The 24,637-nt window shown below is 39.6% G+C and overlaps 1 protein-coding gene across 4 annotated transcripts; it reads left to right on the top strand.

Moving 5' to 3' along the window:
- The first annotated feature begins 3,162 nt into the window (after positions 1 to 3,162).
- On the top strand, positions 3,163 to 24,270 carry LOC129408120 (CD276 antigen-like). 4 transcript variants are annotated; one of them, XM_055150989.1, is made up of 5 exons: positions 3,163 to 4,561; positions 4,663 to 4,977; positions 7,046 to 7,360; positions 22,352 to 22,639; positions 22,718 to 24,270. In XM_055150989.1, the coding sequence occupies exons 2-5, from the start codon at positions 4,905 to 4,907 to the stop codon at positions 22,978 to 22,980; spliced, it is 939 nt and encodes a 312-aa protein (XP_055006964.1). In that variant the 5' UTR covers positions 3,163 to 4,561; positions 4,663 to 4,904; the 3' UTR covers positions 22,981 to 24,270. The 4 variants fall into 4 exon arrangements, with proteins under 4 accessions (XP_055006964.1, XP_055006965.1, XP_055006966.1 ...); XM_055150991.1 differs by having other exon boundaries at positions 3,164 to 4,561; positions 22,370 to 22,639; XM_055150990.1 differs by having other exon boundaries at positions 3,163 to 4,977.
- The last annotated feature ends 367 nt before the right edge of the window (positions 24,271 to 24,637 follow it).

Below are 24,637 nucleotides of genomic sequence, written 5' to 3'. Positions count from 1 at the left end.
TTGGAGACGTCCCTGGGTGAGTAGATCTAGAGTCAGATCCAGTTTGTTTGTGTTGTTCTGTCAGGACCAGAGCAGTTGAACCCTGTCGTTCTCTTTGAAAAGCATCTGGAGCCTCGTCACAGAAAATCACCTTCAAGTTTGTGAAGGACCAATCACAGTCATTTATCTGCAACATGTGAGCTGCTGTAAACGCAGGAACAAGCCTCCTCAGATATCTCTGTTTCATGGAGTGAGACTTTAGAACACCTTATTGTCTTATTAAGGCCTTATGAACCTGGTGTTCCTGTTTCTTTGTCTCCTGATGATCTGAAGCTCTGTCTGTGGCTCAGTTCTCTGTGTCATTTTTCAGACATTTTAAAATCACTTCAGTCTCATCCAACAAAAGCATCAAAACAAACGTTACACTTTTGTACAGCGGGAGAGTGTGGATGGACTAGTTTCATTGGTCTGTCAGGAGTTGCTTTGATGGATGAGAAGAGCGTAAACAGTCCAGTCTTACATGTTCATGTTTTTGTGACCTGAGGAAGGCCACAGGAAGCAGCTGAAACATGTGAGGCAGGTGCACACACGGTTTAAAGCTGAAGACAGAATGAAGCTTTACCAAAGCTCATAACCCTGTAGCTCCGACTCAAAGAGCTTCTGAAAAACACGGGATTCTTGGATGAGTTTAAAGTTCAGATTTCAGTCTCTGATGTGAATGCTCCTGGACTCAGTCTTCACTTTTAAACAGAAACTGCATGTAGCGCCCACTCCGCCCACTGTGTGGCGCTATGTCTCTGTGGGCTCTTCTTATATGTTCCTGACACAAATCCAAACGTGATCTCACACTTTATGAAATGTGTGTCGCTCAGAGGCAGTGTCTGTGTGAAATGTGTTAAGAACAGATCCTTGTGTCTGTGGAACACAAACACTCACTCACACTTCTTCTTCTCTTTACAGATGAAAAGACGAGACGACATGAGGAACAGAAGGTATTTGAGTTGAACAGAATCTTTCTATTTTAAGATAAACCTTTTATAGAAATGGGACATGAAGAATACATTCAGTATTCACCTTTTATCCCTGTGACTGAAGACTTTTAAAAACACTAAACCAATGATCTCAAAGTTAAATCACATAATCACAAAAAATACATTTTCATTACAGTGAGGAGACGGAGATGATGGAAGTGAAGGATATGGAGAAACAGATCACGGAGATGATGGTCCAGGAGAGGACGAGTATGGAGATGAGGAATGGCCTGGAGAAGAAGAGGATGGAGATGAGGAATGACCTGGAGAGAAGATGGAGAGAGGAATGGCCTGGAGAAGAAGAGGATGGAGATGAGGAATGACCTGGAGAGAAGATGATGCCTGGAGAGAGAGATGATGATGACCTGAGAAGAAGAGGATGGAGATGAGGAATGACCTGGAGAGAATGTTGAAGGAGATGAAGCCGGACCTGGAGAGTGATAGGATGGTGACGATCAACCTGAAGAGGAAGATGATGAACCTGGTGAAGAAGATAATGGGGATGATCGACATAGAGATAAGGGTGATGGAGATGAAGATGGACCCGAAGAGGATGGAGCTGTTCGACCTAGAGGAAATGTTGAGGGAGATGGAAGCTGGGCCCGGAGAGGAAGAGGAAGGCGATGAAGATGTACATAAAGAGGAGGATGTTGGAGTTTAAGATGGACCAGGCGAGCGATGCGATGGCGATGAAGGCGATGATGGACCTGGAGGGAGAGGATGGAGATGATGAACTTGGAGAGGAAGATGTTGAGATGAAGGAGAGTACAAAGTTGGTTTAGTTGTGTTTCAGACGACATCACAGAATTGTACAGATCAATAATATTTCATAGAGACGGGAGCAGCTCAGATAAATATGATTAAATACAGATTTGTTCTTGGGTCTAGTCCTGGAGTCACATTAGTGAATTTTCCTGTTGTATATTTGTTCTGAAAGTGAAGTGTCAGTGGGAGTGTGACCTCAGAACATTCTAGAGTCTGAAACCCTCCAGTAGATGAGTTCTCCTGCTCCACACTGCAGAGTTTTATTGTTTCATATTATTGAGAATATTGTTTCACTGTTACTCACTTTGAATCATATTTGGAGCATGTTTCTGTTACGTTTCAGTTTTCAATGATCATGTGTGATTTTTGAACGACAAGTGTCATCCAAAGAAAAAGTCCTGGTTTAGTCCTGGTTTAGTTCTGGTTTAGTCCTGGTTTAGTCCTGGTTTAGTCCTGGTTTTTAGTCCTGGTTTAGTTCCTGGTTTAGTCCTGGTTTAGTCCTGGTTTAGTTCCTGGTTTTAGTCCTGGTTTAGTCCTGGTTTAGTTCCTGGTTTAGTTTTAGTCCTGGTTTAGTCCTGGTTTAGTCCTGGTTTAGTCCTGGTTTAGTCCTGGTTTTAGTCCTGGTTTAGTCCTGGTTTAGTCCTGGTTTAGTTCTGGTTTAGTTCCTGGTTTAGAGTCCTGGTTTAGTTAGTCCTGGTTTAGTTTTTAGTCCTGGTTTTTAGTCCTGGTTTAGTCCTGGTTTAGTCTGGTTTAGTCCTGGTTTAGTCCTGGTTTAGTCCTGGTTTAGTCCTGGTTTAGTCCTGGTTTAGTAGTCCTGGTTTAGTAGTTGGTTTAGTCCTGGTTTAGTTCTGGTTTAGTTCCTGGTTTAGGTTTAGTCCTGGTTTAGTCCTGGTTTAGTCCCTGGTTTAGTTCCTGGTTTAGTCCTGGTTTAGACCTGGTTTAGTCCTGGTTTTAGTCCTGGTTTAGTCCTGGTTTAGTCCTGGTTTAGTTCTGGTTTAGTCCTGGTTTTAGTCCTGGTTTAGTTCTGGTTTAGTCCTGGTTTAGTTCTGGTTTAGTCCTGGTTTAGTCCTGGTTTTAGTCCTGGTTTAGTCCTGGTTTAGTCCTGGTTTAGTTTCTGGTTTAGTCCTGGTTTAGTCCTGGTTTAGTCCTGGTTTAGTTCCTGGTTTAGTCCTGGTTTAGTTTTCCTGGTTTAGTCCTGGTTTAGTTCCTGGTTTAGTCCTGGTTTAGACCTGGTTTAGTCCTGGTTTAGTCCTGGTTTAGTGTTTAATTCATTTATTTCAACAAAGTAACTGTAATCCAATTCCCACTCACTGAAACAGTAACTGTAACTGAATACTCATCATTTGTACTCTGATTACATCACTCCAGTACATTGTAATCTGTTACTCCAACACTGTAAACTGACATAAACAAAAGTACTAAACAAACTAAACCAATGTGTCTGCAGTGGTGTTTTTCTGGACACCTGCAGCTGCTCACACTGGACTCAAACCAAATGAAGTGAAATGAAGCAAAGTCCACAGACAAACAAACAAAAGACAAAGGAAAAAGAGCAGGACACTGAGAGGAGACGTCAGTGTAAGATTCACAAACAAGTCGCTCAGTCATTTCTGCAAAGGGAAATAATCAAATAGATGTTTTAGTTTGTAGATGAAGGTTTGGACATGGACAGAATTAAACTGAACTTTACACCAAACTGGAAACAGGACGTGTGTTTGTGGAACGTGGAAAAAGAAATTTAATGAAGAAAAGCAGCAGTGATTTTATTCACTTTTACAACTGTATCTAAGCAACGGTGCATTGTGTTTGTCTGACTTGGTTTTTTTTCCATGGAGATTTTGTTGCTTTGCCTGAAATGTTCCACAGTGGCATTAAACTGATCTGTCTCCTGTTTATTCCAGTACAGACGCTGTTGTTTTTTATTGCTTGAAAAACATAAGCAGGGTTGTTTAATGCAAGACTGTGGAGCATTGTGGACAAAGCAACAGCATCTCCATGGAGACGAGGAGGGAAGAGAAAAGTTACACAGTGCAGCTTTAAGTCTTTGTTGTTTTTTAAGGCTGTAAATGGTGTAGTTCTTCTATAAAGTGTGACTGAAACACCTGAGGACACAGGCAAAGTTTATGAAATATTTCAACAGTTACACATTTTTATACAGTTTTATCTCCAGACGTTGCAGATTTGCAACAGCTAAATTCCAATGACCTACTTACTTCACATCCATATTTTATGAGCTTTTTTTACTCAGGAGCCTTTTCTCCCATCCAGGCTGATAAACGTGGGTGATGCAGACTGAGCAAGAACGACTCCACACAAACGACCAGAAGTGTAAAATACTTTTTTTGTTTACAAAGGATAAAAAAGTCAGGATTGTTTATTATTACCCCATATTATAATCTTCCCCAAATATCAGATTTTTCCTGATGCTAAAAATGTATTTGAGCCTGAGAGGGTTAAAAAATAAAAACATGAGTTTATTTTGGGATGGTCCATATTTATTTCTAAGAACGTTTCACAAGTTTTAGCAGATAAAAACTTGAGTGTCACTAGCGCCGAATAACCACAAACCTGAGCCTCTTTCAGGATTCTAATGAATAAAATGATTTATAATTCAACTTTATTGTCACTGTTCTGTCAGTCTGTATCTGAAGTCCACAGGATCTGGGCTCAGTCGTTCTTCACAACCACCAACACCTTCACTGTGCACCTCAAACCACCATGAGACAATGAACCTCAACATGGATCTATTATAGTTCTGTGGAACAGATGAGACGTCACCAAACAAGGTGTGTGTCAGGTGCTGGGACCAGAACACCTGATGATTGTTTGAAACTCATTTTGTATTTTAACTTTATCTCTAAGTATGTTCTAATATGTTTATTTTCAGGGTGTAAAGTCACTAACAGTAAATATTTAAACTGACCTGAACTGAGGCCGATGTAGATGTTTGATGTGTCCAGCAGAGGGCGTCACCTCCAACAATCTAAGTGAAGTAGAAGAATAATAACGGTGCTCTACTCTGTCAGGTACAAGGAAATAAAAGTTTGTCTGTTTAATTGGCCAAATTATAGCAGGACAACGATCTCAAACAACAGGACACGCGTCCATGAAGTTTAGTATTTTTATAAAATGTTTCCATCTGCTCCTCTGCTGTTTCTAGGGACCTTGTTTTTATCATTTTTATCACATTGTGCGTTTGGAGGTGAGTTAAATCTTTTCTCAGGTGAACACTTGACTTTAGACTTTAGACTTTAGACTTTAGACTTTAGACTTTAGACTTTAGACTTTAGACTTTAGACTTTAGACTTTAGACTTTAGACTTTAGACTTTAGACTTTAGACTTTAGACTCTGTAGACATTGTCTCCAGTTTTAAATGAATGTTGAGAAAAGTCCTGTTTGTGTTTTTAAGTCTTGTGTTTATAATAATAATATTTAATATTGTGGTTGTTTGGATCAGATTCATGAGGATCTTTTACCACAACAGCAAATGAAACTAGAAATAACTTTTATTTAAGAAACTAAAGAACCTCCATTACACAAGTTACGACAAATGGTTTAGTGAAGTTACTCCGGAACTAAAGTTAAAAGCTGCAGTTTTTTAATTAAGTCTTTCACTTGTGTTTATGTTTTAATGTTTTAATTTGTCAGTTTGGTGCATAAATGCTGTGCACTTTTTTATAAACTACTGTAAATGACACAAACTGAACTGAACCATCACATTTTGTTGTGTCGTTTTGTGGAAGTGTGATGTCAAATTAGATTGTTTAAAGAGGTCATCGAGTGTCAATATTAACACTATAGATTTATGATTATTTTATATTCTTATTTTATTATGATGTTACTATTTTAGGCTGTAGTTTATGAGAAGAAAATCCATTCAAAATCCATTTTTACACAAAAGAGTTTGTGCGTAACTTAATGTGGTGTAAATGTTTTTCACACGTACACATCTGTAGTTACACGTGCACAAACCTTCAGTGCACTCGGACTTTTGACACGATCCTCACAGAAATCTGATCTAATGAGACATTCAGGGTCTGTCTAAAGCTGAGAGCCACTGCTGTATTATAAAACATGACCAGTGTGACCCTGACGCACTGACGGTCTGGGTTTGGTCCCAGTTGTCTCCGCACACTCAGCTTCAGGACCCGGTGTTGTGTTTGGTGATGTGTGAGTGACTAGATGTGATGTGGAGAGAAAAAGCACAGCAGACACAGCACAGGTTCTTTTTGATTGTGGCATGAGCGACAGTCAGTGCATTTATTGGATGATTCCAATAGAGATGATTGGTATTTCTTACAGTTGCTTGGCTCATGGGACCTTAAAGGCAGAGAGAAGAGCAGCTATTAGTCATTTACTACAACAATACAATTACCAATTACAAAGTTCATATTCATATATAGTGTACAATAGTAATAATAAACATCATTGAAAAAACTATTATTGAGTAAATGTTTGATACATTTGGTAAATGGTCACTACAACAGGCTACGACACAGTACACAGACAAACCCTAACAGACCCTGACTGCTCCAACTGCCAGAAAAACAAACAAACCAACGTGCTGGTCCAAACAGGACCAATAGTTAATAAAACATCTTACATAACCTATTTGGTGCAATTAACATGAAGATGGCAAATATCAACTAAGATGTTGATAGATTTGATTAACTGTGATGGTCAGTGTGAACTTGACAGAGTAAGAGCAGAGAGAAGAGGCCAGGAGGCGTCTGCACAGCCTCTTCATGCTGCTGATGTGGTGGACGCACTTGGACATGAAGGGCCAAAAACAACAACAACTGTAACAGCGATCATGAAAACAAAATACAGGACACCACCTAGTGGTCACTGCCAAACAACAGCATGAATAATATTCTAGGGCTACAGAAAACAAAACAGATCAATAAAAGGACTTTTTTATGCTGCAACTTTCATAAGACTTTATTTTTATTATTTTCAAAGTATTTTGTTTTAAACCTTTACTGGAATAAAAATATAAAATACCATTCAGTCCATGTGAGACAGTGTTTTCAGATGTGTTCATTGTGTCTCCATAGTAACTGCTGAAAATTCCACCATAGATGTACATGCAGAACACCCCCAGCATGACACCAGTGCAAAACATCTACAGACTCGTCCACAAACGTAGCCAGTTTGATCAAATGAAAATAAAAATGAAAGTGTGACTGTGTAGATTGAGTGAATTCTAGTTGATTTATTGATTTATTTAAACCTGCTGCAGTAAAAATAATAAACTTGTGTTTTTCAGGTGATGCAGAAGTGTCCTGTGTTCTTCTGGAGACCTGTGTTCTGCCCTGCAGCTTTGAGTCTGGACCAGAACCTGTGATTAACTGGATAAAGATCCCAGAAGATCTTGGAGTCCACAGTTACTATTATGGCCAGAACCAGAACCAGAACCAGAACTTTACAGACCGGACCTCTCTGTTTGAGGAGGAACTGTCCACAGGAAACGCATCACTGCGACTCTCAGGGGTCAAAGTTCAGGATGAAGGAAAATACGAGTGTGTCACCAGCACATTGACCACAGTCACCAGAGGAAAATATGTCACTGTGAGAGTGGAAGGTGAGACCAGAGGAACTGCTTCATGTTCTTCATGTTCGTTCCTCATGTTCTTCATGTTCTTCATGTTCTTCATGTTCTTCATGTTCTTCATGTTCTTCATGTTCTTCATGTTCCTCATGTTCTTCATGTTCTTCATGTTCCTCATGTTCTTCATGTTCTTCATGTTCTTCATGTTCTCATGTTCATGTTCCTCATGTTCTTCATGTTCTTCATGTTCTTCATGTTCTCATGTTCCTTGTTCATGTTCCTCATGTTCCTCATGTTCATGTTCCTCATGTTCCTCATGTTCTTCATGTTCCTCATGTTCCTCATGTTCTTCATGTTCCTCATGTTCCTCATGTTCTTCATGTTCTTCATGTTCTTCATGTTCCTGTTCCTCATGTTCCTCATGTTCCTCATGTTCTTCATGTTCTTCATGTTCTTCATGTTCTTCATGTTCTTCATGTTCTTCATGTTCTCATGTTCTCATGTTCCTCATGTTCTTCATGTTCCTCATGTTCTCATGTTCTTCATGTTCATGTTCTCATGTTCATGTTCTGTTCTCATGTTCATGTTCATGTTCATGTTCTGTGTTCGTTCATGTTCTTGTTCATGTTCTCATGTTCTCATGTATGTTCCATGTTCTGTTCCATGGTTCCTCATGTTCTTCATGTCTATGTTCCCCAAATGTTCCCTCAGTGTCCTGGAGCCCTCCCTCCTCTGCAGCTCTTACCACGGTGACCCCCTCAGAGGGCGGAGTGTGGTCTGTGCACAGCTCTGTGTCTCTGCCTCACAGCCCTCCACATCAATACAGCTGTAATGTGAGCAACAGCAGGGGCAGCTGGAGGAGCGCCACCTACAGGAGGAACAGTGAGTAATGCACCAGAGCTCACATTTCCTTTTTTTAGAACTTTATTGCCAGAAGTACAAAAGTCACAGGCAATGTATGTAATAACAAACAATAAAAAGAGATTGGACTCTAAACCCTAATTATATGTTAAAGGTTCCATCCCAAGCAAAATCAACTTTTCAGACCTTCCTACCTTCTAAGAGAGATGTGTGGGCTTCTATATGTCGCTTTGTTGACCAAAGCAGAAGTCTCATTGATAGTGACACAAATCATTTGTTTACAGAGTTTGCATCAAAAGGTTGTGTAACAAAATATTAAGTGAAGGTACCATCATTTTTGTCCAGGCTAGTTTCATTATTTTGTTTTTTATAATTATTCTGTTGAACCACAGGTGAAAAACAATGTTTGATTTTTGTAGAACAATTTTTTGTAAATTTTTATTTATTTTTGCTTTTATTAGTTTCAAGTTATTTCAGTGATGATTGTTGATTTTTCTTTCATTGCCAGAGGGAACCAACAATTTAATCCACGACTGTATGTCTTTAACAGGGTTCTGAAAAATCAGACCTTTGTTCTCCAGTCGAACTCTCTCCAGTTTTGGCTTCCAATCCCTTTGTGACAATATAAACACATATGTTCCCGTTGCTCATCTGTTATAATCACATTCAGCTCAAGTTCCCTGTGATGTTTAATATGCTGCATATTTTCTGAGATGTTTTCTGCTATTTTTTTTTTTCATTCTGGTTTCTTTTTCAACAGTTCAGCAAAATACATTTCTATGTTAGTTGGCTCTCGTTACAATGTCCCACTGTGCATGTTTTGTCAAATAATCTCTAATTTGCAAATACCTATACATGTCATGTGAGAAAGATTTAAATGTTTGTCCGCTAAGTAAATGGTTAATAACCACCAGACCACTGTTTGTCCATCTTTTAAAAATGCCATCTCACATGGATGGTAAAAAATCTGCATTTCCTGCAATGGGCATAGCCTTAGAAAGCCCTGACACACCTCAAAGTTGTTTTTGACAATCAATCAGTACAGGACATGGGGACAATGGAGGTTGGTGAATTTAAATAAATGGGTTTTGAGTCTGGATTTGAATGTTGGGAGTGAACCAAGATTACGGAGGTTGGGTGGGAGTGAGTTCCAAAGCTGAGGAGCAGAGTGACTGAACGCTCTGAACCCCCCATGGTGACGAGACGAGCAGAGGGACAGAGAGCTGGAGAAAAGAGGAGGAGAGGGACAGAAAGATGGAGAGAGGAGGAGGAGGAGAGGGAGCAGGGGGTGTCGTGGTATGGAGCAGATCATGGAGATAGGTGGGGGTCAGATTATGAATTGATTTAAAGGTGAGTAACAGAATCTTGGATTGAATTCAGAAGTGAACTAGAAGCCAGTGGAGCTGCTGGAGGACTGGAGTGATGTGGTCCATGGAGGGGGTCCTGGTTAGGATTCGGGCAGCTGAGTTCTGTAAGAGCTGTAACTTGAGGAGTGATTTGTGAGGGAGTCCATGGAGAAGGGAGTTGCAGTCGTTGAGTCTAGTCATGACCAGGCTATTGAAGAGGATGGCAGCAGTGTGAGGGGTGACAAAGTGGCGGAGGCGGTTGATGTTCCTGAGGTGAAATACGCAGACTTAGTGATATTTTTGATATGGGATTGAAATGAAAGTGAACTGTCCAGAATGACAGAAAGGCTCTTTACCTGAGGGGAGGGACAGATGGAGGAATTGTCAATGGAAATGGAGAGACTGAGAGTTTTGTTGATCGGACTTGGTGCCTATTAACAGGACTTTGGTCTTATTGCTATTGAGTTTTAGAAGATTAGATGAACACCCAGACTTGATTTCAGGACTACATTGCTGGAGGGAGGCAGGGGGGGAGAGTGTCGGATGGTTAGGAGGAGATGTATAGCTGGGTATCGTCTGCATAGAAATGGAATGGATATTATATTTTCTCCATCGCAGCCACAAGCTCATTTATGCACTATTTACCTGTGAGGGTCTGTCTTCAGATTTGCCTCAATCTAATGAAACCAAGCCTCTTACCTTCTCCAGAGACTGAAGCAGAGTGTTTCCTTTCTCCACTGTCCTGTTGCTTCTGTGTCCAAAAGTGTATTGTCCAATATCAAGAGATCAAACTGGTCTAAATCCCGGTCCAGTCAAGTCCATCACGCAGGTCCAGGAGCTGAATGCAGGAGTTGGTTGTAAAACTCGTCTTAATCCCACTTCCCACTTAAATCTGAAAGTTACACCAGTCCAGATTAGTACTAGGGCACCAGGTGGATTTATGCCCTCTGCACTACACCCAGGTCAAACTTTTACACCCAGAAACAATCGGACAGAGGCCCCGGCCCCGGCGGCGGGTCTCTCCTCTCGTTCTCCTGTGTTTAGGCTGAAGTAGTCGCCACTCGCCAGTTCGCGAATCAAAATAAGAGCCATAGGACATCACCACAGCCAGATGCACTCTTTCCAGTTTAATGCTTCTTTTCTTGCTTGGCAAAAGGGTCATGCTGAAGAGAAGATATTTTACTCCCTAAAACTCTTCCTCTAACGCACTTTGACTTGAAGTTGAACTCACCATAACTGTGCAGCACACAGCTCTGTGGTTATCCATACATGAGCCTGTAGCAGTAATGTTCTACATGCAGCAACATAACAAAGGTCAGGTGTGTGGTAAACATTTATTCAGACCAATCACTTGATTTCAGGTCGTCCCTATGCCCCCAAAGACGTACTTCAGAGCTGTAAAGTAAAGTAATGGGCAGAAGAAACTTAATGTCACATTTTGACAAAACCTCAGGCTCTTCCATAGACCTGTCAGCACACTCAAAGGCCAAACACATGAACCAGATAAAGTGATATGAGCACATTTAACGTGATAAAAAAATATGTCTGCGCAGATACACGTTCAATTTTAAACAGAATATTAAACATAGCCTGTACATATAGAATATTAAATTAAACCCAATACAAAATAACAACTTCATAACTTAGTTTTTTTTTAATCTAGGTCAAGTTACGGAGTGCGGCTATTGACCAGCTACCAGTCAAGAGTTATAATTTAAACCAGAGCAAGGGTGTGTGAGATATGCCAATAGAGATCAATCAGTGTCAATGAGTGTGGTGTGAGAGATGAGAGATGGTGTCAAATGCAGAGGTCAGATCCAGTAGCATGAGGAAGGAGAGAAGTCCTTTGTCAGCTCAAATAGGAGGTGGTTGGTGATTTTGATTAAAGGTTGTATAGAGGATTTTCCAAGGAACGAGAAATCCAGCCACTGTTTGTCCTTTTTCAAATGTTGCTCCTGCGTGAAACCACCTCCCCTCCCCCACAGCTCCTACGTAGAAACACCTCCTCCCTCCTCCTCCTTACGCCACAAACAGGTTTGTTTACAGCCGGTGCTGCACATGACTTGTAAACAACTAACTACAGTGTTGGTTAGGCAAGACGGAGAAGTGAGGAGCAGGGAGAGAGAGAGGAGAGAGGAGAGGAGAGAGGTGGAGCAGGTGCGCGGAGATTCCGGCCCGGAGAAGTGAGGAGCAGGGGAAGAGTGGATCGGGCAGCGGGGACAGGAGCAGGAAAGGGGAGCAGAGAAGAGTGCGCGGAGATTCAGTGCGAATGAACTAACTACAACACGCAGCAGCAAGCGGACTCTTTCTTTGCCTTGAAAATGATGTTTTCAGACATAGGATATCGCTTTTGTGTCCTGAAAAACGTTTGTCCAGCTCTTGGAAATAAAGTTCGTTTTCATAATAAGCAGAAGTTTCCTGTCCAGGAGTAATTTGTGGACCAGTGGTTCAGTCTTTAGACTCTTCGTCTGCTTCAGTCGCGCCATCGCTGGAATGAATCTTCAAGAATCACCTTAGTTTGGCTTCGCTGCTTTTCCCCTTGTCTTCTTCTTTCACCTCAAAAACAGACTTTCTTTTGCGGTGAACTGCTCCTGCAACTTTTCTGCACCCCTTTTCTTCTGCGTAGCTTTCTCCATGTTTCACGCTCAACACTATGAAAGTGGCGGGGATCAGTGCGGGGGAAAGGGGTGGGGCCGCTTTCGTAGGCTGTGATATCCTGATTGGTTTAGTCCACTGTCTATATTGAAGATATGGGCCGCCCCCTCTAAACTGTGGGCCGGTCCCTAAGTAAAAGAAAAAAAAACACACACAACATCGGCCCTTGAGGACTGTCGGCCCACCGAGAAAATGCCCGGTATGTCCGATTGCCAGTCCAGGCCTGCCTCTTTTCCTGTCAAAGGATGAACCATAAACCTGATCTACCCATTCTCTCTTAAGTTTAACACTGCTCACTTTCAGACAGATGTGTTTCCTGAATCATTGCCATAGAACATTGTCATTTTTTTCAATGGAATAAATATTATTAATTATTGGAGTGCTTATGCTAGGGCTGGCGATATGGATCAAAAAATATATCTCGATATATTTTGCTATATCTCGATATACGATATATATCTCGATATATGTTCAAGAAAAAAATAACCCCCTAAAACTGAAAACTGCAAAAACAAATCTGCCAAATTCCACAAGGTCCTTTTTTTTTTTTATTGGTGTAAGAGGTCGACAGTTCATACAGGAACATTTAAGATTACAAAAAAAATAATTACATAAATAATAATTTAACTGTAAAATAAAAGAAATAAAACATATTTCCTTCTTTTCATTCATAAATAAAACAACTCAACACAAGTTCATCTTTGCATTAACTCTGTTCTCCAGACCAGAACCAGAACCGTGAGCTCATTTAGCAGAAGAAGCTCAGGATGTTTCTTATTTTAACAGATCCATGTTATTATCCAGCGTCAGGATCTGAGGTTTAATCCCACAATCCACTGCAGATCAAACCCAACGATTCCAAACACTGTTGTACAAGTGACACTGCAGCAAAAATGTGTCCCCTACATTTTATTGCTGTAGTAAACATGATGACTTACATCACTTCTGCAGTAGATCTACAGCTTTATTATTACAACTATTTCTGAAGTTTTACATTTCCTCTTGGGAATAAAAAAAATCTGTCAGACTAAAGTTCTTTTTTTCAGTGTGTCCAGACCAGAAATGAAGTGCCCCAAGATGAAGAGCAGATTGAGGACCAGCAGAACACACACAATTCTGAGTAAGTCCTGTGCAGTGAGTCCATAGACTGTATAAAAAAGTGAACTCAGCGACTGTGATGTGTCACCCACAGAGTTCAGCACCAGTCAAACGAAGTCTGGAGTCAGACTCTATATTATCAGTAGGATTTTTTTTTTTTTGCTAAAAACCCTCAAAAAACATGTAGGATCATGTAGAGCAGATTGATACAAAAATATTAAGACCAAATGACGAGGCTCAGAGCAGCAGAGGAAAAAGAAAGAGGAGCCACAATATTCCACTGTAAGTCAATGGGAGCCAGAGTCAGAAGGAGCCAGAAGAGCCACATGAGAACTTCCTGTTAGGAACGCGGCGGCGAGCGCGTTAGCTCTGTCCATTTATATAAACCGTCTATGACTGAGACTAGTGACAACTTCAGGTTTTATTTATGAAAGACTTAAAGTCACGTTTAGACTGACTTTATGCTCAAGTGTGATACACACTGGAAGAAAATATAGACAATGAACAATAATATTGAAACTAATTTAATCAAATTGAAACTTTCTAAACGTACAATATCATTAAACCCAAGAGCTGCAATACATAGAAGCAGAATGAAAACTTTTACTGATGTACTGTTCCTATAACGAGTCACAGACATTATTTATTTATTCAACATTTTTTAGCTCAAATTTCCCCAGCAAAGAAAAAGTGAACATGATAATTACTGACCCTAAAAATGATTATTCTGCTTTTCATATGTTGAATGACAAGCTGATATAGTATCTAGCAAGACAAGCCTAGTTTATACCATCACAGAGCCAGTTATTATTATTATTATTATTATTATTATTATTATTATTATTATTATTTTATTATTATTATTTTTTTTTTTTTTTTTTTTTTTTTTTTTCTGAAAATCCACATTTCTTTGTCCTCCTCATGTTTGCTCTTTGGATTTTTTTCAGAAGAAAGAATTTGCTGAATGTCAAACATATTCACAAGAAAACCTTTGAAACATGTCCTGGATGTTTTTGTTCATGGGAGAATAATTTTGTGTGTTTTATTTTACAGGCCTTTTGAGTTGGAAATGTCTCTGTGGAGGTCTGAATCTGGAGAGAGTGGTGTAGATTCACACTCATACACAGCCAGTTCAGGTCGACATGATGGCGGCTCTGAGTCAGGGTTATGCACCGGCAACTCTACAGATTAAGTTTGTTGTGTTTTTGATGAAAACTGAAGCCTCACACAGGGTCTTCCACACTGACCTCACAGCTGCATCACCTTCAGGGAGAAGCTACAAAAAGAAATATTCAGGTAAGTTAAAATGACTTAAATTAAGATCATTTTACTTTGAGTAGATTCAACTTGACAAGTAAAATGATCTACCAATGGAATAAGTGTTTTTTCTTATTAAGCAACATTAGGTTTTGTTTTTAATTTTAAGAGTTGTTAGGCCCGAGCTCTAGAAGCTGGCGAAGGGCCTATTAGTATCACAGAGCGATGCTCCTGGTGGTAGGAATGCACCAGAGCTTTCAGAAAGTTTTTGTTTCTTTCTTCCTTTTTTTTTTTGTCCTCACCAACTCAGTCAATAGCAAAAAGTCTAGAAATTTGGCCAACTGTTAAAACTTGCGCTTCTCTGACTTTTGGATATTTCCATTTTCCGTAAATAAATAAAATGGTGCATGAAAGAAGAAAAAAATGCATTAGGGCATAAGAATGTCAAAAACATTTGCACGTAGAATCAGGATATTTGACACGGAAGGAGATTATGACAAGACAAGGAAAAAATATTATTACACGAACACCGTCTGTTCCACCAGGGGGCAGCAATATTGGATTAAAGTTTGCTAAGCATGAGTCAGCATTTTTTAATGTGTAATTTTCATACTTTTTACACTTCTGAGGACATTCGCCCAAACAGGCTCAAATTTGGTCCACATTATCTCAAGGGGTGGAACATCTAAAATTATTAATTTTTTTCTTACAGTCTGAACAGTGAAGTGATAAAAATTTGCACATGTGAACAAGCATTTTATTTGGTTAGCGCCCCCTACAGATTGAAATAAAATTTTATATGGAGAGAAAACAAGTTAGTTTTCTAAAAACAGAACAGACTGATATAAGAAAATTCATAAATGGACAATTTGTATGGAACGACAATATTTTATTTGTCGTAGAAATACAAAAATTGGTACGCACATTTGTGACATGGTCAGTGACGTCCACACTCCATCTCACATTTTGTTGCCATGGCAACAAGCCAAAAAGCCTGTCCTTGCCAAATGGACGACTTTACAAACTTTGGTGTAGTCAAACCAAATTTGAAAATTTCAACATCACACATAAAAACATTTAGATAATGGCAGGGTTAGGTTAAGATTAGGGGTTAGGATTAGGGGTTACAGAGTCGGAGTCAGAGCACATCTACTGGAGGGGCGTGGGTCACCAGCAGGGGGGGCACTGCCATTTGAGAAATATTTTAACGCGGTGGAGTCAGACACAGCAGAAATGCTTCAAACACGTTTTTCTTTAACAGTATTAGGCTAATTATGTGTTGTTATTATTATCATTATTATATTAAAATTATTATTAGCTGCAATAGTTGTTGAGGCTGTGGTAGACGATACAACACACAAGACAAGAATAAAAGGTTGAGGTTTATTAAAAAACAATAAGTCCTGACACTGGTTGTAAACATTAGACAACAGCCTCTCGTCAAAAACACCCCTGAACAAGATCACTGAAAGAAGCAATCGAGGCAAGAAACAGCCACGTATCAGACAGCACCAGGGCTGTAGTGAGCGTGGTACACGAGGGTAACGCCGTCCAGTCCTGTCCTACAGAGACCTGAGACTTGAGGGACTGGGACTAAACCAGGACTAAACCAGGACTAAACCAGGACTAAACCAGGACCAGTGGCGGCTGGTGGTATAATTTTTGGGAGGGGCACCAAGGCCAAAATTATAAATATATATTATGAATAATATATGTATTATATATATAGGCTGTAGTATTATAACAAATACCAGAAACAGACATTTTGGTTAGTATTGGCTGAACAATATCGATCAGAGCACAATCTTTACACAACAACACAACGTAACACGCCGCTCACACCCAGACCAACAACGTCAGTAAAACTACAGTAAGAGGCGACGATCACAACATGAACACAGATGCTGCTCCTACAGCACACGACAGAACAACCAGAGCAGCTCCATCATATACACCAGCTCATTTACGAACTATTAACTATTAACACTATTTAACTATTAACACTATAACACTATTTAACTATTAACTATTAACACTATTTAACTATTAACACTATAACACTATTTAACTATTAACATAACACTATTTAACTATTAACACTATAACACTATTTAACTATAACACTATAACACTATTAACTATTAACACTATTTAACTATTAACACTATAACACTATAACTATTAACACTATTTAACTATTAACACTATTAACTATTAACACTATTTAACTATTAACACTATTAACTATTAACACTATTTTAACTATTAACACTATTAACTATTAACACTATAACACTATTTAACTATTAACACTATTAACTACTATAACACTATTTAACTATTAACACTATTTAACTATAACACTATTTACTATTAACTACTATTAACTATTAACTATTAACTATAACACTATAACTATTAACTATTAACACTATAACACTATTTAACTATTAACACTATAACACTCTTTACCTGTGAGGCTCCAAGTTCAGATTTGCCGCAAACTAATGAAAACCAGCCTCTTACCTTCTCCAGAGACTGAAGCAGAGTGTTTCCTCTGTCCCATTGGTTCTGTCTCCAAAAGTCTATTGTCCAATATTAAGAGATGAAACTGGTCCGTGACGTGAGGTCCAGGAGCCGAGTGCACGAGCGGTTGTAAAATTCATCTTAATCCCACTTCCCACTTAAATCTGAAAGTTACGGTCAGTCCATATCAGCACCAGGGAGAATTATGCCTCTGCGCTACGCTCAGGTCAAACTTTTACACCCAGAAACGAGCGGACAAAGGCGGATAGAGCAGTGAGCGACTGTCCTGGCCCCGGCGGCGGCAGCGAGAGCCCCGGCCCAGTGTCAACTGCCCCAGTCCCGGCGGCGACTGTCCCGAGTCCCAGCAAATAATGTCCCTGCCCCAGCAGCGGTAGCGACAGTCCCGGGTCCCGGCGGTGACAGTCCCGGGTCCCGGCGGCGGGTCTGTCCGTGTGTCTTTGACTCTGTTCTCGCCATTTCCTGTGTGGAGGTTTAGGCTAAAGTAGCAGCTGCCGCTAATCGTGAAGCTGCTTCGAGTTGACGCAGCAGGTTGACGTGACGTGACGTGAGTGACAGGACAGTTGTCCAATCACACGACACTAAATAAACAGAGACTGTGATGTCATTGATGTCGCAGTGGCCGCTAGGGGGGGCACGGCCCTCAAATGCCCCCCCTTGCCGCCGACACCGAGGGGTTATTTTAGGAATAGAGGTTTTGGTTCATTTAGACGTTAGGGGTTAGGTGCATTTGTGGAGGAGCGGCGTGCGCGGGGCCCGGCGTGCGCGGGTTGGGGCATGCCGTGGGCGAGGTGCGGCGTAGGTGCTGGTGAGGGCTGATCACTGCCGCTTGCGACTATATTTGTTTTTCTTATCATAAGTGTATCACGATGTATTTTTATGTTTTAAGTACAGAAAGTCTTGTTCCACTTGGTAAATAATTTTATTTGTCAAGTGAATTTTACTTAGATCATGATAAATCTTTAATTGAAGTCATTTTAACTTGGCGGCTCTAGTGCTGCACTACAGAAAGTCACTGTGTTTTACTGATTTCTGCTCAGGATTTTTTATTCTAGGCCGTGTTGTGAAATAACTGAATACATGTGCTGAGAATACATATTCTGAATGCCACTTTTGAGTAACTGTATTCTGGGACAGTGCAGTGATACTACCTGCATTTTCCCTAAAAAAAACTATGATTTCTTGTGTCAAAACTTCTGGAAAACTTCAACACGGAAACAAATATTCCTGAGTTTACAACTCAACAGAAGGATCTCAAAACATTTCCCAAGGACCAAGCCTGAAGTGACACTGATGAACTTTGCTAAAATCATCAGTTCTCACTTTTTTTTTTAATGGGTCATTTTGCAGCATTACAAAACAAAAACAAAACAGATCACAACTACATGGATCATGACAGAAAGGTCCAAGCTGAAGTAAAAGTACCAAACCTGATTAAACAATGACAAAATTCCAAGAAAGAAAAGCAGCACATGAACAAGTTATATTCTTTTATTCATTTATTTTTTAAGGCTTCTACAGTGTTGGACTTTTTAAATCATCACTCAGGTTGTTCCATAAACTCACCCCTCGAACACAAATACAATCACTTTTTTTTATTAGTTCTTAACTTAAAAAAATAAAATAAATTAAGATACCAGTTTTGATTTGATGAGGCAAATTTATCACGGTTACTTCATAATTCATTTTGTTTATACTAATAATACTGTGTTTTAAAGATGTGTTTTATGAATCACCAAAGTGTCCTGTACACTCCGACTGCAGGGAGTTTGTAAAAGTGCACTTTTTAATGTTTTCCAACTGGACATGTTTATTGTTGATGTAAAACTGGAGCTTGTATTTACAGATAGATACAACTGCCAAAGAATTTAAAGGTGCACTATGTAACTTTTCTGGTAGGGAGTAGAGAGATGTCGTTGTTTTGCCTGAAATGTTCCCCAGTCTGGCATTAAGCATATTTATGTTTAACTTAAACTCCAGGCTCAGGCTGCTCCAGGCCTGTGGAATCTTCTGCTTGTCCACCTGAGGGCGCCACAGGCAGTGGAAACTTTACAGAGGCAGCTAAAAACTTTTTATTTCCAAAGGCTTTTAGCTCAATGTAACTGGGATCTGTCTCAAGCAATGAAACCAAAATATCCATAAATTCAAGTTGTTGTATAAACATTTGGTCTGGTCACAGTTTATGGAGAGTGACTCTTAATATCAGAACATACTTCCTTGTTGTTTCTGCACCATTGCTGGAACGTGATGTTCATGAGCATTACTTGTATCTTTTGTCTGACACCGTTGTTGGCGTCTTTATGTATTATTTTAATATGATTGACAGTTATGTTACTAAACTATTACAGTGACTCTTTGTCCGCACTTATAAGTTGTTCGTATAATTTAATGTAAAATGTCTGAAAAATGGGACAAAAAAGCTCATTGTGTAAGATTCAAAGAGTGGGGGGAGGGTTTAAATAAGTTTTATTATTGTTGTTATTTCACTAATGTTATATGTTCCATTGTAAAAGAATGTAAATGTCTTACTTGTCTAAAATAAATACATAAATAAAGAAGAAGAAGAAGAACTTTGAGGTGTTTTCAAATGTAAAGTGTAAAATAAAAACTACTGTAATCAAAGGAAACCGACTGTTCTCAGTGTAATTATACAACATTATTCTTATTGTAATTAGCTCATCTGTGAAAAACAAACAAACAAACAAACAAACAAACAAACAAACAGTGCTTAAAATGTTTCACGCTGTCTGCTTCTCACCTCCACTTACCTGATTCCTCCTTTTTGTCATCTTTGAGTCTGTTTCCTCACTTCTGTCTGTTTTCTGTTTCTTATCACTTGACATTGATCTGTAATAAAAACATATTCATTATAGTTCTGTAAACCACATACATACAAAAGCCGGCAATGTAGTAAACCACGGACGGAAGTAAAAACAAAAAGAAAAGGAAACAAAAAACAAGACGGAAGTATAATAAGGCAGGTTATTACACAATCACAAGTGGCGTGAGGTGGTTTTTACATCCACAGCAGCACCAGGCGTCAGATGAGTGAGATGAATGTTCTCCAATAACAAAACACAACACAGATACATATTTTTAATCTTAAAAGTATTAATTATTATTGTTTGAGATCTGCTGAAAAGGGCTGAGGGACTTATGCTCGTAGTTTTGTTTAAACTAAAGTTTTACAAATAAAAACAGCGAAGAAAAAAACGATTGATTCTATTGTTTCTTACGAAAGAGCATTGTATAAAAATAATCACAACAATAAATATTTTTCCTAACATTCTTTTTTTTTTAATCATTTATTTATTTAGATCAGCAGTTCCAGGGCTGAAATGATCCAAATGATCCTAGTGAAAGTGTTTTCCTAAATCTGTAGCGTTTGTGTGTTAAACAGAAGTGTGCAAAAATATTGACATAGTGAAATATCGATATATCGTATCATTTAATGTGACAATACAGTATCGATATCGCAAGTTGCTATATCGATATATCACCAAGAGTTTTGTTTTGTTTTGTTTGTTTTTTTACTATTTAGTTACAGCTACAGTTTTGTTGCATCCAAAACAAAAACGTGGTTAAAACATATAATAACGATAAGAAATATTTATAACAATATCACTTTTCCCTACATCCTGATACAACTCTTTAATCATTTTATTTACTTTATTTTTTTGTTTAGTTTTGGTTTCCTTCTTGCTGCTCTCCTGTGTGATCAACTCTGAACCACCTCCGTACTGTAAATGTTCTTTATATGTCTGTATGTACCTGAATATATTGAATAAAAAAAATAAATAATAAAAATTAAAGCGCCCTCTGCTGGCGAACACAGAAATGACAGTGACGCTGTAGTGTCCTGCTTTTCCGCGGAGGAAACTGTGGGTGATCGAGACACATTTTCAGGTTTTTCCTTTTTGGGCGTGTGGCTGAAGTCAGTTATGGAGTGTGAAGTGTTTTTATGAAGAAAACTTCACCAAACATGCTGCAGTTTTATTTATTTCTCCAGATACTGATGTCTGTATTTACATGTTGTTTTTCAGGTAAGTCTCACACAACTTCTTTATTCAGTCTGTGGAAAAACGGAATCGACTTAAATCTGTGCGTCATTGTCCTGTTTTCTCTGTTCAGTCTGTTTGTGTTTGTGTCTCGTTAAAGTTCACGTGACTCTAGATTACAGGTGTTGTGTTTTCATGTGACTGTGGAGTAACGTTTGTAACTTTGTTCTAGTTTAATATTTATGGAAATGAAACAGAAATGTCACTTCTTTGTCTGTGCGTGAATCATTAATAAGACTTCTGTAATGGTCCCTGCAGTCTCAGGTTTATCACATTACTGTAGTTTAACTCATTTATTTTTAAAGTATGATGTTATTTTTTAGCTAAAACTGTTTAAAAAAGACACACACACACACACACACACACACACACACACACACAGGCTGCGTGTTTCAGATTATTAAAAAAACACACTTAAAAACACTTTCGGTTTCACTTTGACGTCACACTGTGGATCTGTGATGTTCTGGTTCCATCTAGTGGTGCACACAGGTACTAACCCCAGACATGAAAACACTTTGACTCACACTCGTTTGGTTTGAACATGTTCACTTCTCTTTAAATATGATGAAAGTGAAAGGTCCAACACAAACCCACAGAAGAATAATTATGATTTTAAATAATGAAACAGATTTAGATTCAACCTGAAGGACACGAAGAGCTGCACAAATGTATTTTGTTTGTGAATCCAAAACCTGCTCCAGGACCCAGAGACACTGAAGGGTCAAATGCAGAGGACATTTGCCTCACTGGGGTTTCTGAGTGTGTCTCTGAGCTGGTTCACTGCAGAAGGACTCTGAGCGTCTCATGTCTTCTCCCTCAGACGCTGCTGTCTCCTGTGTTCTTCTGGAGACCTGTGTTCTGCCCTGCAGCTTTGAGCCTGGACCAGACCCTGTGATCCACTGGACCAAAGAACCTCATGATCAAACTCCAGTTCATATTTACTATAAAGGTCAGAACCAGCCTTCAGCACCAGCACCAGAACTTTAAAGGTCGGACCTCTCTGTTTGTGGAGGAACTGTCCACAGGAAACGCATCACTGCGGCTCTCAGGGGTCAAAGTTCAGGATGAAGGAAAATACAAGTGTTACACCAATGCCATCAACAAAACCACCACAGAGTTTTATGTGGATGTGTTTGTTTCTGGTAAATAATGAGTATTATTTTGATAATAACATATGTAAGAGTGTAAATGTGGTTTGACAGTGAAGCGTCTCTCTGTAGCTCCAGCTCCAGTGTCTCTGCAGCAGCAGGGGCAGGAGCTCCTCTGTAGATCTGAGGGAGTCTACCCCAAACCCTCAGTGTCCTGGAGCCCTCCCTCCTCTGCAGCTCTTACCACGGTGACCCCCTCAGAGGGCGGAGTGTGGTCTGTGCACAGCTCTGTGTCTCTGCCTCACAGCCCTCCACATCAATACAGCTGTAATGTGAGCAACAGCAGGGGCAGCTGGAGGAGCGCCACCTACAGGAGGAACAGTGTCATTTATTATCACAGAGGTTTGTGTTTAAGATCCTTTACAAAGAGCCCTTTTTTTGAATATATTTTTACTTGATCCTTTTGTTTTGTTGTTTTAGATTTTTCAGATTATGTGATAATCTCCTGCACTGAACCCTCTGCTCCAGTGAAGAGTCTCATTTGGAGGTTCAACCAGAATCAGATCATTCTGAGTCGGTCTGGACCAGAGTCGGTCTACACTGAGTCCTGGAGACAGTTTGTTGTTGGAGTCACAGAGTCCAACAGTCTGATCCTGAAGGATCTGACCAAAGAGCAGCTGGGCCTGTTCTCCTGTGAACTCAAGACTGAACAGGAGAACTTTATTATCCTCACTGAAGTCTGAGTAAGTGTGAGCAGTGACTCCTGGTTTCATCTGAACACAGAGAATTCAAACACTCTTTTCTTTCTGCAGGAAAACACTCAGATGTGTGGATAATTATAGTTCTTTTTAGTGTATGTAATTTTCCTGATGATCATCATTGTTCTCTTCTGTTGGATATGTCTCCAGGTGAGTAGATGTAGAGTCAGATCCAGTTTGTTTGTGTTGTTCTGTCAGGACCAGAGCAGTTGAACCCTGGCGTTCTCTTTGAAAAGCATCTGGAGCCTCGTCACAGAAAATCACCTTCAAGTTTGTGAAGGACCAATCACAGTCATTTATCTGCAACATGTGAGCTGCTGTAAACGCAGGAACAAGCCTCCTCAGATATCTCTGTTTCATGGAGTGAGACTTTAGAACACCTTATTGTCTTATTAAGGCCTTATGAACCTGGTGTTCCTGTTTCTTTGTCTCCTGATGATCTGAAGCTCTGTCTGTGGCTCAGTTCTCTGTGTCATTTTTCAGACATTTTAAAATCACTTCAGTCTCATCCAACAAAAGCATCAAAACAAACGTTACACTTTTGTACAGCGGGAGAGTGTGGATGGACTAGTTTCATTGGTCTGTCAGGAGTTGCTTTGATGGATGAGAAGAGCGTAAACAGTCCAGTCTTACATGTTCATGTTTTTGTGACCTGAGGAAGGCCACAGGAAGCAGCTGAAACATGTGAGGCAGGTGCACACACGGTTTAAAGCTGAAGACAGAATGAAGCTTTACCAAAGCTCATAACCCTGTAGCTCCGACTCAAAGAGCTTCTGAAAAACACGGGATTCTTGGATGAGTTTAAAGTTCAGATTTCAGTCTCTGATGTGAATGCTCCTGGACTCAGTCTTCACTTTTAAACAGAAACTGCATGTAGCGCCCACTCCGCCCACTGTGTGGCGCTATGTCTCTGTGGGCTCTTCTTATATGTTCCTGACACAAATCCAAACGTGATCTCACACTTTATGAAATGTGTGTCGCTCAGAGGCAGTGTCTGTGTGAAATGTGTTAAGAACAGATCCTTGTGTCTGTGGAACACAAACACTCACTCACACTTCTTCTTCTCTTTACAGATGAAAAGACGAGACGACATGAGGCTACAGAAGGTATTTGAGTTGAACAGAATCTTTCTATTTTAAGATAAACCTTTTATAGAAATGGGACATGAAGAATACATTCAGTATTCACCTTTTATCTCTGTGACTGAAGACTTTTAAAAACACTAAACCAATGATCTCAAAGTTAAATCACATAATCACAAAAAATACATTTTCATTACAGAGAAATACACAAGATGGAGGTTCAGCTCAGGAACTGTAAAACATGGCCCGGGACAGAGAACGTAAGGACATTGGCCAAGAGAGAGAGCAGAAGGAGAATAACCTGGTGAGAGAGAGGAAGAAGATGAAATGTACCTGGAGAGAGGATGAAGATAAGTGGGAGTACAGAGGTGGTACTGGTGGGTTTCAGACATCACTGTGTTCCGTAGATGAATAATATTTGGAGCATGTTTCTTTAAGTTTCATTGATCATGTGTGATTTTTGAAGCATCATCAGGACGAGCCTCATGTGTTTTTACACTTACACAAACTTTATTGAGCCACAAGAGAAAATGACTTGAGTTTTACTTGAGCTTTTGTAT

The sequence above is a fragment of the Boleophthalmus pectinirostris genome, unplaced genomic scaffold, assembly GCF_026225935.1.
Source record: "Boleophthalmus pectinirostris isolate CB_2022bp ecotype Guang Dong unplaced genomic scaffold, ASM2622593v1 HiC_scaffold_15, whole genome shotgun sequence".
In the NCBI taxonomy this organism is placed as follows: Eukaryota; Metazoa; Chordata; class Actinopteri; order Gobiiformes; family Gobiidae; genus Boleophthalmus; species Boleophthalmus pectinirostris.
Note: the sequence above shows the minus strand (reverse complement) of the source record. Positions and strands in the feature narration are given on the sequence as shown.